The sequence below is a fragment of the Cydia strobilella genome, chromosome 9 (assembly GCF_947568885.1).
Source record: "Cydia strobilella chromosome 9, ilCydStro3.1, whole genome shotgun sequence".
NCBI classification, from domain to species: Eukaryota; Metazoa; Arthropoda; class Insecta; order Lepidoptera; family Tortricidae; genus Cydia; species Cydia strobilella.
In genome coordinates, this window is record NC_086049.1 from 1,096,276 (window position 1) to 1,112,998 (window position 16,723).

At 52.8% G+C, this 16,723-nt stretch overlaps 2 protein-coding genes across 2 annotated transcripts in view; both read right to left on the reverse strand.

Moving 5' to 3' along the window:
• Window positions 1-12,838, reverse strand: part of LOC134744034 (zinc finger and BTB domain-containing protein 24-like) — a 31,110-nt gene extending 18,272 nt beyond the window's left edge. Inside the window, exons 1-4 of the mRNA XM_063677672.1 lie at window positions 12,406-12,838; window positions 11,026-11,164; window positions 10,368-10,479; window positions 1,049-1,153 (exon numbers count right to left, since the gene is read on the reverse strand). Of these exons, the coding sequence (XP_063533742.1) occupies window positions 1,049-1,153; window positions 10,368-10,479; window positions 11,026-11,164; window positions 12,406-12,449 (400 nt within the window). The 5' untranslated portion in view covers window positions 12,450-12,838. The remainder of the gene's footprint in view (window positions 1-1,048; window positions 1,154-10,367; window positions 10,480-11,025; window positions 11,165-12,405) is intronic.
• Window positions 12,839-15,624: 2,786 nt separating this feature from the next.
• Window positions 15,625-16,304, reverse strand: LOC134743853 (uncharacterized). The gene is made up of 2 exons (XM_063677478.1): window positions 16,117-16,304; window positions 15,625-16,026 (listed from the first exon to the last, which is right to left on the reverse strand). Exons 1-2 carry the CDS (start codon window positions 16,206-16,208, stop codon window positions 15,723-15,725), a joined length of 396 nt encoding a protein of 131 aa, XP_063533548.1. The 5' UTR covers window positions 16,209-16,304; the 3' UTR covers window positions 15,625-15,722.
• Between the last annotated feature and the right edge of the window lie 419 nt (window positions 16,305-16,723).

Here is a 16,723-nt window from a genome sequence, read left to right on the forward strand (position 1 = left end):
GTCTGTCTGTCTGTCTGTGCAAGTGAAGTTGAGTAGTAGATTAAGAAACTAAAACAAATCCTTTGAAATTACAGTGCTTGGTAACAATGTGACACGATGCATAGGTCTAGTTGCACCAAACCAACTGTCACCGTTTTAGCGTTCACTAAATTTTATTGTATGGGAAGTTTCATAGTTCTGTGCTGCTTGACGTTGATCAGTCTGTTCATTTTGGTTGGTGCAACTGGCCCATAATCGAGTAAACAAGCTTGGTCCGACTTACCAACGTATTCTACTTACCTCTAAGAGCGACTATGGACATGGAAAAATGTTGAATTAGTTTGGACACCATTCTTACAGGTCTTTTAACTGTTGACTTTGACTGGGGGAAATTTCCCACCCGGGAAACCCAACTCAACTCCCAAAAGATGTGGTCGTTAATAGTTTGGGGATGGTCACGCAATGAGGGCTACTGCGTTTAATTTCGCCGCTTGGTCTTTCAAAATGTCAAATGCATAGAAATTTTGGGGGTTTCAAGCTTTTTTATCGGGAATTTTCACTCCTTATTCATAATTGTGGTAAATCTTTGTCCACCTAAATTGTCATTTATCTTGTATAGATTAAGTTTTTATTTTTATATAATACTTTAAGCTATATGTATCACCTAGTATTAGCACAATGTCAAAACTTCAGCGTAGGAAGATGTTAATTAAAAATTGGAATTGTCTCAACTGACTCCACAAGACAGGCCTAGCCTAGTGTGGAGATCATAGGTTAATAAAACAATGTATAGTTTTTTGGTAAATAAACTATTTTTATTTATTTATCTTTGATTGATCATGGTGAACAATAGATAAAAGCTCAATAAATGTTAGTGGTTTAAAAAAAGTGCCGACTAAAATAATTGAAAAAAATGGCACATTTAAACGTTAAAATACCTTTGTGTATATTAGAATGTATTGATTTTATAAAAATAAGCATAGAAGAATTTTGAGATCTGTTTTTCTGGACCTAAGTCTACAGTGGTAGCCCTCATTACAAATGGGTCCTCATTAGAAACAGGCCTTACCTTGTTGGAAGCCCTGGATGGGGATCTGCATCTGGTACTTGGGCTGCTGCTGCTGGAGGATGTTGGGGCTCAGCACTTGGATCTGGACAGTTTGCTGCGGGTCGCCTAGACAGGTAGACAATTATGTCAGTGATAATATTGGACGTATTGGCATATACAGGGTGGATAAAAAAATAAGTGTATTCCCGTTACCAGGGAGGTTTTGGGATTATTCTGAGCAACTTTTACTATCGGACCAACCACGAAATCGCGAAAAAAAAAATTATTTAGCGAATGCATCATCATTACATTGTCGATTAACACAAGAGTAAATAGCTACCCCGACAGATGTGTCAAGTGGACAAATCTGTCAATTGGTATGGCAGAAATCAGACACAGATGTGTTTTCCGAAGTTCTGACTAGTATTGAAGCAATGAGCTTGTTATGTTGTCCTATAACTGACCCGGCTTGGCTCCGGGCAGGGAGATGGGCAGCGTGATGAGCTGCGGCGCGGCCTGCAGCCCGTCCGCGCGCACGTACTGCTGCCGTGTGTCACATGCTCACACCACACTGAACTACACTACTCACCCGGCTTGGCTCCGGGCAGGGAGATGGGCAGCGTGATGAGCTGCGGCGCGGCCTGCAGCCCGTCCGCGCGCACGTACTGCTGCCGTGTGTCACATGCTCACACCACACTGAACTACACTACTCACCCGGCTTGGCTCCGGGCAGGGAGATGGGCAGCGTGATGAGCTGCGGCGCGGCCTGCAGCCCGTCCGCGCGCACGTACTGCTGCCGTGTGTCACATGCTCACACCACACTGAACTACACTACTCACCCGGCTTGGCTCCGGGCAGGGAGATGGGCAGCGTGATGAGCTGCGGCGCGGCCTGCAGCCCGTCCGCGCGCACGTACTGCTGCCGTGTGTCACATGCTCACACCACACTGAACTACACTACTCACCCGGCTTGGCTCCGGGCAGGGAGATGGGCAGCGTGATGAGCTGCGGCGCGGCCTGCAGCCCGTCCGCGCGCACGTACTGCTGCCGTGTGTCACATGCTCACACCACACTGAACTACACTACTCACCCGGCTTGGCTCCGGGCAGGGAGATGGGCAGCGTGATGAGCTGCGGCGCGGCCTGCAGCCCGTCCGCGCGCACGTACTGCTGCCGTGTGTCACATGCTCACACCACACTGAACTACACTACTCACCCGGCTTGGCTCCGGGCAGGGAGATGGGCAGCGTGATGAGCTGCGGCGCGGCCTGCAGCCCGTCCGCGCGCACGTACTGCTGCCGTGTGTCACATGCTCACACCACACTGAACTACACTACTCACCCGGCTTGGCTCCGGGCAGGGAGATGGGCAGCGTGATGAGCTGCGGCGCGGCCTGCAGCCCGTCCGCGCGCACGTACTGCTGCCGTGTGTCACATGCTCACACCACACTGAACTACACTACTCACCCGGCTTGGCTCCGGGCAGGGAGATGGGCAGCGTGATGAGCTGCGGCGCGGCCTGCAGCCCGTCCGCGCGCACGTACTGCTGCCGTGTGTCACATGCTCACACCACACTGAACTACACTACTCACCCGGCTTGGCTCCGGGCAGGGAGATGGGCAGCGTGATGAGCTGCGGCGCGGCCTGCAGCCCGTCCGCGCGCACGTACTGCTGCCGTGTGTCACATGCTCACACCACACTGAACTACACTACTCACCCGGCTTGGCTCCGGGCAGGGAGATGGGCAGCGTGATGAGCTGCGGCGCGGCCTGCAGCCCGTCCGCGCGCACGTACTGCTGCCGTGTGTCACATGCTCACACCACACTGAACTACACTACTCACCCGGCTTGGCTCCGGGCAGGGAGATGGGCAGCGTGATGAGCTGCGGCGCGGCCTGCAGCCCGTCCGCGCGCACGTACTGCTGCCGTGTGTCACATGCTCACACCACACTGAACTACACTACTCACCCGGCTTGGCTCCGGGCAGGGAGATGGGCAGCGTGATGAGCTGCGGCGCGGCCTGCAGCCCGTCCGCGCGCACGTACTGCTGCCGTGTGTCACATGCTCACACCACACTGAACTACACTACTCACCCGGCTTGGCTCCGGGCAGGGAGATGGGCAGCGTGATGAGCTGCGGCGCGGCCTGCAGCCCGTCCGCGCGCACGTACTGCTGCCGTGTGTCACATGCTCACACCACACTGAACTACACTACTCACCCGGCTTGGCTCCGGGCAGGGAGATGGGCAGCGTGATGAGCTGCGGCGCGGCCTGCAGCCCGTCCGCGCGCACGTACTGCTGCCGTGTGTCACATGCTCACACCACACTGAACTACACTACTCACCCGGCTTGGCTCCGGGCAGGGAGATGGGCAGCGTGATGAGCTGCGGCGCGGCCTGCAGCCCGTCCGCGCGCACGTACTGCTGCCGTGTGTCACATGCTCACACCACACTGAACTACACTACTCACCCGGCTTGGCTCCGGGCAGGGAGATGGGCAGCGTGATGAGCTGCGGCGCGGCCTGCAGCCCGTCCGCGCGCACGTACTGCTGCCGTGTGTCACATGCTCACACCACACTGAACTACACTACTCACCCGGCTTGGCTCCGGGCAGGGAGATGGGCAGCGTGATGAGCTGCGGCGCGGCCTGCAGCCCGTCCGCGCGCACGTACTGCTGCCGTGTGTCACATGCTCACACCACACTGAACTACACTACTCACCCGGCTTGGCTCCGGGCAGGGAGATGGGCAGCGTGATGAGCTGCGGCGCGGCCTGCAGCCCGTCCGCGCGCACGTACTGCTGCCGTGTGTCACATGCTCACACCACACTGAACTACACTACTCACCCGGCTTGGCTCCGGGCAGGGAGATGGGCAGCGTGATGAGCTGCGGCGCGGCCTGCAGCCCGTCCGCGCGCACGTACTGCTGCCGTGTGTCACATGCTCACACCACACTGAACTACACTACTCACCCGGCTTGGCTCCGGGCAGGGAGATGGGCAGCGTGATGAGCTGCGGCGCGGCCTGCAGCCCGTCCGCGCGCACGTACTGCTGCCGTGTGTCACATGCTCACACCACACTGAACTACACTACTCACCCGGCTTGGCTCCGGGCAGGGAGATGGGCAGCGTGATGAGCTGCGGCGCGGCCTGCAGCCCGTCCGCGCGCACGTACTGCTGCCGTGTGTCACATGCTCACACCACACTGAACTACACTACTCACCCGGCTTGGCTCCGGGCAGGGAGATGGGCAGCGTGATGAGCTGCGGCGCGGCCTGCAGCCCGTCCGCGCGCACGTACTGCTGCCGTGTGTCACATGCTCACACCACACTGAACTACACTACTCACCCGGCTTGGCTCCGGGCAGGGAGATGGGCAGCGTGATGAGCTGCGGCGCGGCCTGCAGCCCGTCCGCGCGCACGTACTGCTGCCGTGTGTCACATGCTCACACCACACTGAACTACACTACTCACCCGGCTTGGCTCCGGGCAGGGAGATGGGCAGCGTGATGAGCTGCGGCGCGGCCTGCAGCCCGTCCGCGCGCACGTACTGCTGCCGTGTGTCACATGCTCACACCACACTGAACTACACTACTCACCCCGGCTTGGCTCCGGGCAGGGAGATGGGCAGCGTGATGAGCTGCGGCGCGGCCTGCAGCCCGTCCGCGCGCACGTACTGCTGCCGTGTGTCACATGCTCACACCACACTGAACTACACTACTCACCCGGCTTGGCTCCGGGCAGGGAGATGGGCAGCGTGATGAGCTGCGGCGCGGCCTGCAGCCCGTCCGCGCGCACGTACTGCTGCCGTGTGTCACATGCTCACACCACACTGAACTACACTACTCACCCGGCTTGGCTCCGGGCAGGGAGATGGGCAGCGTGATGAGCTGCGGCGCGGCCTGCAGCCCGTCCGCGCGCACGTACTGCTGCCGTGTGTCACATGCTCACACCACACTGAACTACACTACTCACCCGGCTTGGCTCCGGGCAGGGAGATGGGCAGCGTGATGAGCTGCGGCGCGGCCTGCAGCCCGTCCGCGCGCACGTACTGCTGCCGTGTGTCACATGCTCACACCACACTGAACTACACTACTCACCCGGCTTGGCTCCGGGCAGGGAGATGGGCAGCGTGATGAGCTGCGGCGCGGCCTGCAGCCCGTCCGCGCGCACGTACTGCTGCCGTGTGTCACATGCTCACACCACACTGAACTACACTACTCACCCGGCTTGGCTCCGGGCAGGGAGATGGGCAGCGTGATGAGCTGCGGCGCGGCCTGCAGCCCGTCCGCGCGCACGTACTGCTGCCGTGTGTCACATGCTCACACCACACTGAACTACACTACTCACCCGGCTTGGCTCCGGGCAGGGAGATGGGCAGCGTGATGAGCTGCGGCGCGGCCTGCAGCCCGTCCGCGCGCACGTACTGCTGCCGTGTGTCACATGCTCACACCACACTGAACTACACTACTCACCCGGCTTGGCTCCGGGCAGGGAGATGGGCAGCGTGATGAGCTGCGGCGCGGCCTGCAGCCCGTCCGCGCGCACGTACTGCTGCCGTGTGTCACATGCTCACACCACACTGAACTACACTACTCACCCGGCTTGGCTCCGGGCAGGGAGATGGGCAGCGTGATGAGCTGCGGCGCGGCCTGCAGCCCGTCCGCGCGCACGTACTGCTGCCGTGTGTCACATGCTCACACCACACTGAACTACACTACTCACCCGGCTTGGCTCCGGGCAGGGAGATGGGCAGCGTGATGAGCTGCGGCGCGGCCTGCAGCCCGTCCGCGCGCACGTACTGCTGCCGTGTGTCACATGCTCACACCACACTGAACTACACTACTCACCCGGCTTGGCTCCGGGCAGGGAGATGGGCAGCGTGATGAGCTGCGGCGCGGCCTGCAGCCCGTCCGCGCGCACGTACTGCTGCCGTGTGTCACATGCTCACACCACACTGAACTACACTACTCACCCGGCTTGGCTCCGGGCAGGGAGATGGGCAGCGTGATGAGCTGCGGCGCGGCCTGCAGCCCGTCCGCGCGCACGTACTGCTGCCGTGTGTCACATGCTCACACCACACTGAACTACACTACTCACCCGGCTTGGCTCCGGGCAGGGAGATGGGCAGCGTGATGAGCTGCGGCGCGGCCTGCAGCCCGTCCGCGCGCACGTACTGCTGCCGTGTGTCACATGCTCACACCACACTGAACTACACTACTCACCCGGCTTGGCTCCGGGCAGGGAGATGGGCAGCGTGATGAGCTGCGGCGCGGCCTGCAGCCCGTCCGCGCGCACGTACTGCTGCCGTGTGTCACATGCTCACACCACACTGAACTACACTACTCACCCGGCTTGGCTCCGGGCAGGGAGATGGGCAGCGTGATGAGCTGCGGCGCGGCCTGCAGCCCGTCCGCGCGCACGTACTGCTGCCGTGTGTCACATGCTCACACCACACTGAACTACACTACTCACCCGGCTTGGCTCCGGGCAGGGAGATGGGCAGCGTGATGAGCTGCGGCGCGGCCTGCAGCCCGTCCGCGCGCACGTACTGCTGCCGTGTGTCACATGCTCACACCACACTGAACTACACTACTCACCCGGCTTGGCTCCGGGCAGGGAGATGGGCAGCGTGATGAGCTGCGGCGCGGCCTGCAGCCCGTCCGCGCGCACGTACTGCTGCCGTGTGTCACATGCTCACACCACACTGAACTACACTACTCACCCGGCTTGGCTCCGGGCAGGGAGATGGGCAGCGTGATGAGCTGCGGCGCGGCCTGCAGCCCGTCCGCGCGCACGTACTGCTGCCGTGTGTCACATGCTCACACCACACTGAACTACACTACTCACCCGGCTTGGCTCCGGGCAGGGAGATGGGCAGCGTGATGAGCTGCGGCGCGGCCTGCAGCCCGTCCGCGCGCACGTACTGCTGCCGTGTGTCACATGCTCACACCACACTGAACTACACTACTCACCCGGCTTGGCTCCGGGCAGGGAGATGGGCAGCGTGATGAGCTGCGGCGCGGCCTGCAGCCCGTCCGCGCGCACGTACTGCTGCCGTGTGTCACATGCTCACACCACACTGAACTACACTACTCACCCGGCTTGGCTCCGGGCAGGGAGATGGGCAGCGTGATGAGCTGCGGCGCGGCCTGCAGCCCGTCCGCGCGCACGTACTGCTGCCGTGTGTCACATGCTCACACCACACTGAACTACACTACTCACCCGGCTTGGCTCCGGGCAGGGAGATGGGCAGCGTGATGAGCTGCGGCGCGGCCTGCAGCCCGTCCGCGCGCACGTACTGCTGCCGTGTGTCACATGCTCACACCACACTGAACTACACTACTCACCCGGCTTGGCTCCGGGCAGGGAGATGGGCAGCGTGATGAGCTGCGGCGCGGCCTGCAGCCCGTCCGCGCGCACGTACTGCTGCCGTGTGTCACATGCTCACACCACACTGAACTACACTACTCACCCGGCTTGGCTCCGGGCAGGGAGATGGGCAGCGTGATGAGCTGCGGCGCGGCCTGCAGCCCGTCCGCGCGCACGTACTGCTGCCGTGTGTCACATGCTCACACCACACTGAACTACACTACTCACCCGGCTTGGCTCCGGGCAGGGAGATGGGCAGCGTGATGAGCTGCGGCGCGGCCTGCAGCCCGTCCGCGCGCACGTACTGCTGCCGTGTGTCACATGCTCACACCACACTGAACTACACTACTCACCCGGCTTGGCTCCGGGCAGGGAGATGGGCAGCGTGATGAGCTGCGGCGCGGCCTGCAGCCCGTCCGCGCGCACGTACTGCTGCCGTGTGTCACATGCTCACACCACACTGAACTACACTACTCACCCGGCTTGGCTCCGGGCAGGGAGATGGGCAGCGTGATGAGCTGCGGCGCGGCCTGCAGCCCGTCCGCGCGCACGTACTGCTGCCGTGTGTCACATGCTCACACCACACTGAACTACACTACTCACCCGGCTTGGCTCCGGGCAGGGAGATGGGCAGCGTGATGAGCTGCGGCGCGGCCTGCAGCCCGTCCGCGCGCACGTACTGCTGCCGTGTGTCACATGCTCACACCACACTGAACTACACTACTCACCCGGCTTGGCTCCGGGCAGGGAGATGGGCAGCGTGATGAGCTGCGGCGCGGCCTGCAGCCCGTCCGCGCGCACGTACTGCTGCCGTGTGTCACATGCTCACACCACACTGAACTACACTACTCACCCGGCTTGGCTCCGGGCAGGGAGATGGGCAGCGTGATGAGCTGCGGCGCGGCCTGCAGCCCGTCCGCGCGCACGTACTGCTGCCGTGTGTCACATGCTCACACCACACTGAACTACACTACTCACCCGGCTTGGCTCCGGGCAGGGAGATGGGCAGCGTGATGAGCTGCGGCGCGGCCTGCAGCCCGTCCGCGCGCACGTACTGCTGCCGTGTGTCACATGCTCACACCACACTGAACTACACTACTCACCCGGCTTGGCTCCGGGCAGGGAGATGGGCAGCGTGATGAGCTGCGGCGCGGCCTGCAGCCCGTCCGCGCGCACGTACTGCTGCCGTGTGTCACATGCTCACACCACACTGAACTACACTACTCACCCGGCTTGGCTCCGGGCAGGGAGATGGGCAGCGTGATGAGCTGCGGCGCGGCCTGCAGCCCGTCCGCGCGCACGTACTGCTGCCGTGTGTCACATGCTCACACCACACTGAACTACACTACTCACCCGGCTTGGCTCCGGGCAGGGAGATGGGCAGCGTGATGAGCTGCGGCGCGGCCTGCAGCCCGTCCGCGCGCACGTACTGCTGCCGTGTGTCACATGCTCACACCACACTGAACTACACTACTCACCCGGCTTGGCTCCGGGCAGGGAGATGGGCAGCGTGATGAGCTGCGGCGCGGCCTGCAGCCCGTCCGCGCGCACGTACTGCTGCCGTGTGTCACATGCTCACACCACACTGAACTACACTACTCACCCGGCTTGGCTCCGGGCAGGGAGATGGGCAGCGTGATGAGCTGCGGCGCGGCCTGCAGCCCGTCCGCGCGCACGTACTGCTGCCGTGTGTCACATGCTCACACCACACTGAACTACACTACTCACCCGGCTTGGCTCCGGGCAGGGAGATGGGCAGCGTGATGAGCTGCGGCGCGGCCTGCAGCCCGTCCGCGCGCACGTACTGCTGCCGTGTGTCACATGCTCACACCACACTGAACTACACTACTGACCCGGCTTGGCTCCGGGCAGGGAGATGGGCAGCGTGATGAGCTGCGGCGCGGCCTGCAGCCCGTCCGCGCGCACGTACTGCTGCCGTGTGTCACATGCTCACACCACACTGAACTACACTACTCACCCGGCTTGGCTCCGGGCAGGGAGATGGGCAGCGTGATGAGCTGCGGCGCGGCCTGCAGCCCGTCCGCGCGCACGTACTGCTGCCGTGTGTCACATGCTCACACCACACTGAACTACACTACTCACCCGGCTTGGCTCCGGGCAGGGAGATGGGCAGCGTGATGAGCTGCGGCGCGGCCTGCAGCCCGTCCGCGCGCACGTACTGCTGCCGTGTGTCACATGCTCACACCACACTGAACTACACTACTCACCCGGCTTGGCTCCGGGCAGGGAGATGGGCAGCGTGATGAGCTGCGGCGCGGCCTGCAGCCCGTCCGCGCGCACGTACTGCTGCCGTGTGTCACATGCTCACACCACACTGAACTACACTACTCACCCGGCTTGGCTCCGGGCAGGGAGATGGGCAGCGTGATGAGCTGCGGCGCGGCCTGCAGCCCGTCCGCGCGCACGTACTGCTGCCGTGTGTCACATGCTCACACCACACTGAACTACACTACTCACCCGGCTTGGCTCCGGGCAGGGAGATGGGCAGCGTGATGAGCTGCGGCGCGGCCTGCAGCCCGTCCGCGCGCACGTACTGCTGCCGTGTGTCACATGCTCACACCACACTGAACTACACTACTCACCCGGCTTGGCTCCGGGCAGGGAGATGGGCAGCGTGATGAGCTGCGGCGCGGCCTGCAGCCCGTCCGCGCGCACGTACTGCTGCCGTGTGTCACATGCTCACACCACACTGAACTACACTACTCACCCGGCTTGGCTCCGGGCAGGGAGATGGGCAGCGTGATGAGCTGCGGCGCGGCCTGCAGCCCGTCCGCGCGCACGTACTGCTGCCGTGTGTCACATGCTCACACCACACTGAACTACACTACTGACCCGGCTTGGCTCCGGGCAGGGAGATGGGCAGCGTGATGAGCTGCGGCGCGGCCTGCAGCCCGTCCGCGCGCACGTACTGCTGCCGTGTGTCACATGCTCACACCACACTGAACTACACTACTGACCCGGCTTGGCTCCGGGCAGGGAGATGGGCAGCGTGATGAGCTGCGGCGCGGCCTGCAGCCCGTCCGCGCGCACGTACTGCACGCCGCCGTCCGTGCCCACCATGCCCACCATCTGGAAACATTTTATTATGATTTTACAGCCACAGTGATAATAATATGAGATCCCTTATTATTATAAGCCTATACAGGCAAAAGGCCTCCCCCCGCGATTTCCATTTGTCTCAGTTTTGAGCAATCTCCGGCCAGTCATTGAGATATGCGTCCAGGTTGTCCCGCCTTCTCCGTCCGGGCCTACCTGATCCTCGCCCGTCTTGCGGCACCCATACCGTGGTTATTTTGGCCCACCTCTGTGGGTGCATGCGGCAGACGTGGCCGGCCCAGTCCTATTTCAGCTTGGCTCCAACATCAGTAATGCGTGTTTTTCATATAGTATAATAAACTATTTCAAGCTAAATTAAATGATAATTAAGATTATAAATACTATTGAAATGAGGTATTAAACATGTATAATTGTTTTGACTCGGTTCCTGATATTTCGGCACACTCACACATACATATAGATACATGGCAAATACACCGTAACAAATATAAATGGTAAATACCTCGTTTTCAATAGTTTTTATAATATAGTATACTAAACAGATTCATTAAAACATACTTGTTGCAGAGTGCTTCCATTGCTGGCGACATTTTGCTGTAGCTTAGTAACTGGTAGCTGCCCGGTTGTGGTCACAAAGTGTGTGCCCGCAGCATTCGCTGTGGAGAATGCTGCGAAATTCATCTCCGAGTCTTCGTCACTGGAACATTTAAGGATGACGGTTATTTCTAATGTTTTTCAGATAAAACAATGCAAAGTTCTTATTTGGTTTAATATCCTAATACAGTCCAGGATGGCTACCGCAGTATTCGTTTTGACAGTTCGAAAAAATAATCTGATTTGACTGGTAGTCAAATACCCTATTGCTCCTATTAGTATCCCTATTTAGCATGTGCATTGCTCAATAGCTCAATCGAGACACTAATAGATAATTTTCAAAATTTCGGTGCTTTGCTGTGGTTACAGTTGCCATCAGAGCAGCCATGGTGCTCAAAAATATCTGAACATGCAGTTTAATTAATACCTTGATTATAGAGGTGTGTCTATCTATATCATAGCTATTTGTGAGCATCCTGGCAATTAGTAATATTCTTGGCAAGTGTTTATATTTTTATCTGTATCCAGAATCATGTTGAAGCATGTAAAAATAAATGATCTTGACTTGGCAGGAGCATATCATGTTATGCAGCAAATATTATTCAGTTTTTATTAATAAGTATGTACAGTCAAGGGCATAAATATATATACATTCTAAAAGTTTCAAAAATATGTGTGCGCTCTTACACCTTAGACAATAAAGTCGTGTTCACATATTTTTGAGCCATCTGTCTGGATCGATATTTTTGCCTTCGACTGTACATAGATAATTATATTATGTATTGTATAACATTATTAGGATTTATTATTTGTGTCGCTTAACTTCAAACTCGGATAGATCCATTCAACCCTCTTAGGAAATATCTACCCTGTTACCTTTCGTATACCAAAATCGCAAAATCTGACAGTTGGATTTACCCGAGTTTGAAGTTAAGCGACTCATTTAGTTCAATTGTGTAATGTTTAAAATATGTTCTGAATTACCTTTTCACTTAACATATAAAGAGTAACATGTTTTTTTTATTCATAGGTGTTCTTACTGAATGTTATGAATAACTAGGCACCTGCGAAATAATTGGGGTTTTCAAATTGCATAAATATTTGAATTGCTTCGCCATATGTACGTAATATTTAAGTGAAAGCAGGAAACATTTATGTAATACCTATTTGAATCTGTGTATTTTAGATAATCTCAGTTCCGAAATACATTTTTGTAAATAATTCTAATGACGATGAGCTGATAATAATTTATATAAAAAAAATTACTAAGAAAAACTTAGGTTATTGGTGTTCCGTAAAACCTATCCATGATCACTACAAAAAAAGTGAAAACATCAATAATACCAAGAAGCATCATCTCTGGTAGGCATTTTCTGCATGTCACACATATCGCCGTCGCCGCCGCGCGGGAAAAAACACTGTCCCACTTAAATCGATCCCCACGTCCCACTATCCCACCACTGGGATCTGGACTGCTGGGATGGTAGATGGTAGGGCTACGGCATACCACTACCGGCCACCAAACGCGACACTACACTAAAATTTATTCAACGAGACGAAGAAAGTGGGTTAAAGAAAGTTTACTAGACAGGCGAGTTTGCTATACGCGGTACACTCTCGTACTGTGTGCGTGTGTCTAACATGATACTCACTTTCTCTTTACTGAACTTTCACAAGACATACAAGGTGTGGCTCCGGTTCAGTGAGTGCAAACTTGCTTGTTGAGTAACTTGGCGATGTTATTAGTTTCATGCATGCGAAAATGCGCATTTTTGTTGCATTGCTAAACGTTTTTAGCGTAAACGCCTTTATTATTCAAAGCAAGGACTACTTAAATCTTAACTTACTTACTTAAAACTTTTTCAAACAATTAAGATTAGAAAGTTTAAAAATGGTCGAAGTCGAACGAACCTACATAGCAGTGTCAATGACCTCAATTTAATACAGAATTAAAATAAATCTACAGTTTTCAGAGTAACCGTAGGTTTGCGTAGGTACCTGTTATGCTTTGTTAGTTTTGGTAAACAAAACATTTTTATGTTTATGCTACTGATCAACCAATCAGATAACAAAGATAACTGAATTGGGCAGCATCAAGACAAAGGACATGTAACAAAAATGGCCGTTCAAAGAATTTTTAGTTACGCAATTAACGAATACAAAGTACAAGGATTTTAATAAAACTTTTTGAAGTTTTGATCATGGTCGAGTGCGGGCAGTTCGCAAGAGGTAATTCACCCCTTCCAACTCCTTGCCGCCGGGCGAGTGCCCACCACGCACGCGACGCATCCCCACCAAGGTGCGGGATCCCCTCCATGTACCTCCGAACACAAAATCACTCCCGCTCCCGACTCCTTCCTCCACCGCCAGGAAATCGCGAGAGGAGGGGTTGCTTGCTGCGTCCGGCACTCTGTCGACGGCAGCGGCACTCTCGCGGCCACGCGCCGCGACTAACGGTACAATATAGTACCGCTTGCCACAACACGATTCAGAAATAAGGTCACGGATATTCTCACGTAATAAACAAACGCCAAAATAACACTTACCTCCAGTAATCGTGGTATGGACACCAATGTTTTGTTTAAAGGTTCTGTCCGATCACAATTTAATTATTTCATTTAACAAGTGTATGTAAACAGCATCGTATCCTTTCTCTCAAATGGATTGAGTCCGTCCGCCATTACTGTTATTGAGATTAGAAAATGTAACGCCAGAGGGCGCCTGGCCTAAACTACTCACACGCCATTGGCTAATTTTCAAGTTCACAAGGTACCGTGAGGCGTTTTTTAATTTCTGAAAACACTTCCGCGTTTTTTTAACAGCTTAACTCTCATTTCACAAAAGCAAGAGGCAGTTATTTTGTAGAGTGAGAAGCAATTATCTACCCGTCTGTCTCATTCAAGCAGATTTGTACCACTCACGAAGTTGTACCTAAGGTGGAGCGAGCTGTCACTTTTTTTGCCATACTAAATTGAACCTTATCACCGAGCCAGAAAGGTGTTCCTACCAGACTAAGAGAAAACGGTCCACATGAGATAGCAAACCAGAGCCCCGTGTCTCACTCGCACATGTTGCCAACGTTAAGATACTATAGTGGTAGTATTTATATTAATATATACTACTGAAATTAATTTATAAATAATTATGATGTAAATATAATTAATTGATTAAACCAAGCATGGGACAACAAAAAAAAAACAATAATTTTAGTATGGTAGACATTGTAGTAACTTTGAATATTAATTGGTATCCCCAATTGTCAAACTCATTAGTGCAACTGCAGTGGTTCCTAACCTTTTCAGTACTGTCACCCCTTTGACTAACTTGGGAACTCGATTTTATCCCTCCTCCATAATCATTAACAAAGAGGATATAATAAGATAGAGCGGTACTGTCATATAAAATTTTGTAACCACTGTAAATTCACTGCCATCTATCGACATACTTTAAAACTAAAAATGAAGATTTATAAAAATACGTTAAAATATATTTAAATATGGATAAATGATTTTTTTATTTGCATTAATTATTTTTATATGATTTTGACCCATATTCTTTCACTGATATGCGTTAAAATTATAAATAACAAACGAAACCGTCAACGCCCTCTATAAGAGATTATCCCAAAACTAGTGGCGCCATCTGATCGAGAATCAAATTTTCGTTTTATCCTTAGACTGTATCTATCTATTACGGAGTTATATCTATCTTTGTCATTAATATTCTTTCTTATAGATAGGTCTTTGTTATCTTTGATTTTGAACCCCGTAAAATACCAGTTTTAACCCCGTAAAATGCCAGTTTTACCCCCGCGGGGGTAATTACCCCCAGGTTACGAACCGCTGCATTAGTGTGACTATGATGTCGGCACGATGTGAATCGGTCTTACAGGATTCTTATTACGTACTTAATGTAAAAATGAATTTACCTAAAAAGGTATATATTTATTCCGCCATGTTTAATTATTTGGTTGATGTAATGAGAGCTATATAATTGCCTAAATTTAAATCCAAAGTCCATAAACATTACATTAGTGAAACGTTGATTCAAACTATTTATATATGTAATCGATTCTATTTAGGTTGGACACATATTTCCGTCAGTAGACAAAGGCGGCAAATTTGGAAAAAATTGTTACAATCACAGATCTACGATGACGATTACGCTTAAAAATAGCTGAAGTGTGCAAAAGGGAAGCCATCACCATCACGTATATGAACATACCATGAGTGCGAAAGTAGTCTGCCACAAATGAAAAAACGTGACCATTTTATAGTTCGACAATGGACGCCAACGGCATTTCGACTTATCCTAATATCCCACATACATATGACTTATGGTCACCATAATTAGAACGAGATGCAAGGCTCTCGTTTGACTTCTCATGTGGACACACTTTTTGGCCAGTGTACTCAATCCGGCTTATTAATTCTACATCCGTGGTACCACTATGGATCATAGGGGCGTTTTTTCCTTGGTTAAAAGAGGTGATTGACAACAGTCTTCGACGAAATAAATCCACTTCAATCAGCATTATAAAATTAGCAACAAGAATGTATGAACAAGGTTTAATATCATTAATTAATATTAAATATAAAGTAACATACATACTATGGCATGCTTCACAATAAATACACACAAAATGTCCACCATCAGGACCACTAAAACGGGTATTGCTGCCCTGATCTTTGAGTTCTTTCTAAATGCAATTCAAACAACAACTTGTTATCATAGTAGTAATTGCTTTGGGCTGCACTTATTCCTGGATCATAACTAGGTCTTCTTTCGGAATCGGACGATGAACTAGGTGAAGAGATTCCATTCTCGAGGTTTATGTTATTGGCCATATTCGATTCTTGCGTCTGCGAGTTACTCGTGCTGGCAAGGTTGTTGTTTATATGCAAGTTATTTATTCTCTTAGATAGAGGCATAAATTCGCAATAGTCATCCTCCCTTGCTCTTTTTCTGAAAATGGGAATTCCTTAATTGATATAAATGATACGCAAACCTAAACAAAGGTAACTACATTTTCGAGTGTTGTTGTATGATACTTACCTATTTTCTGTCATATTTCTGATGATATAATTTCCATTGTTTGGTCCAGTACATGTGTTCCAGTTAAAGGATGAGATTTTTCCAAACGTCATGGGCCCTTACGGTCTGCAGTAAATAAACAGCTGATTCAAAATTACGTTATTTTATTTAGTATGTGACAAGTATGACAAATGCTTATGCTTTATTCATTTGTTCGTATCTTTTTTAATGATTGCGACAACAGCGCCATTCCCATTAAGTTAGCTACACACGACGTAGAAAAAAATATCGTCAGTAAATAAGAACAAAAAAACTATACTCATCCTTTTCTTTTGGATGCTAGTACTAGTGTAAGACAAAGATAGTATCATTCTCTCTGTCTATGTTTGAAATGAGACAGTCCTTTGACAAACTATATTTTCAGTTATAAATTAAAAATCGTATGCAGTCCTTGAATAAAATTTACTTCGTAATTTGGTATGCAAATATTGCAAATACTTGTGGCTTTTTCTACGTTGGTCTTTTTGTGAGAGTCCCGGCATATCGTGTATAGCCTACTTCATTGATATACTAAATTGGAAAATAACCAATAGATGTCGCTACACGTGAATTGTTTCGGTTAATATCG

Excerpts from the sequence above, each read along its gene's own strand:
- LOC134743853 (XM_063677478.1), bottom strand. The coding sequence starts at position 16,208 with ATGACGTTTGGAAAAATCTCATCCTTTAACTGGAACACATGTACTGGA. Across the intron at positions 16,027-16,116 it reads AGAAATATGACAGAAAATAG|AAAAAGAGCAAGGGAGGATG; the intron begins GTAAGTATCATA and ends TCCCATTTTCAG.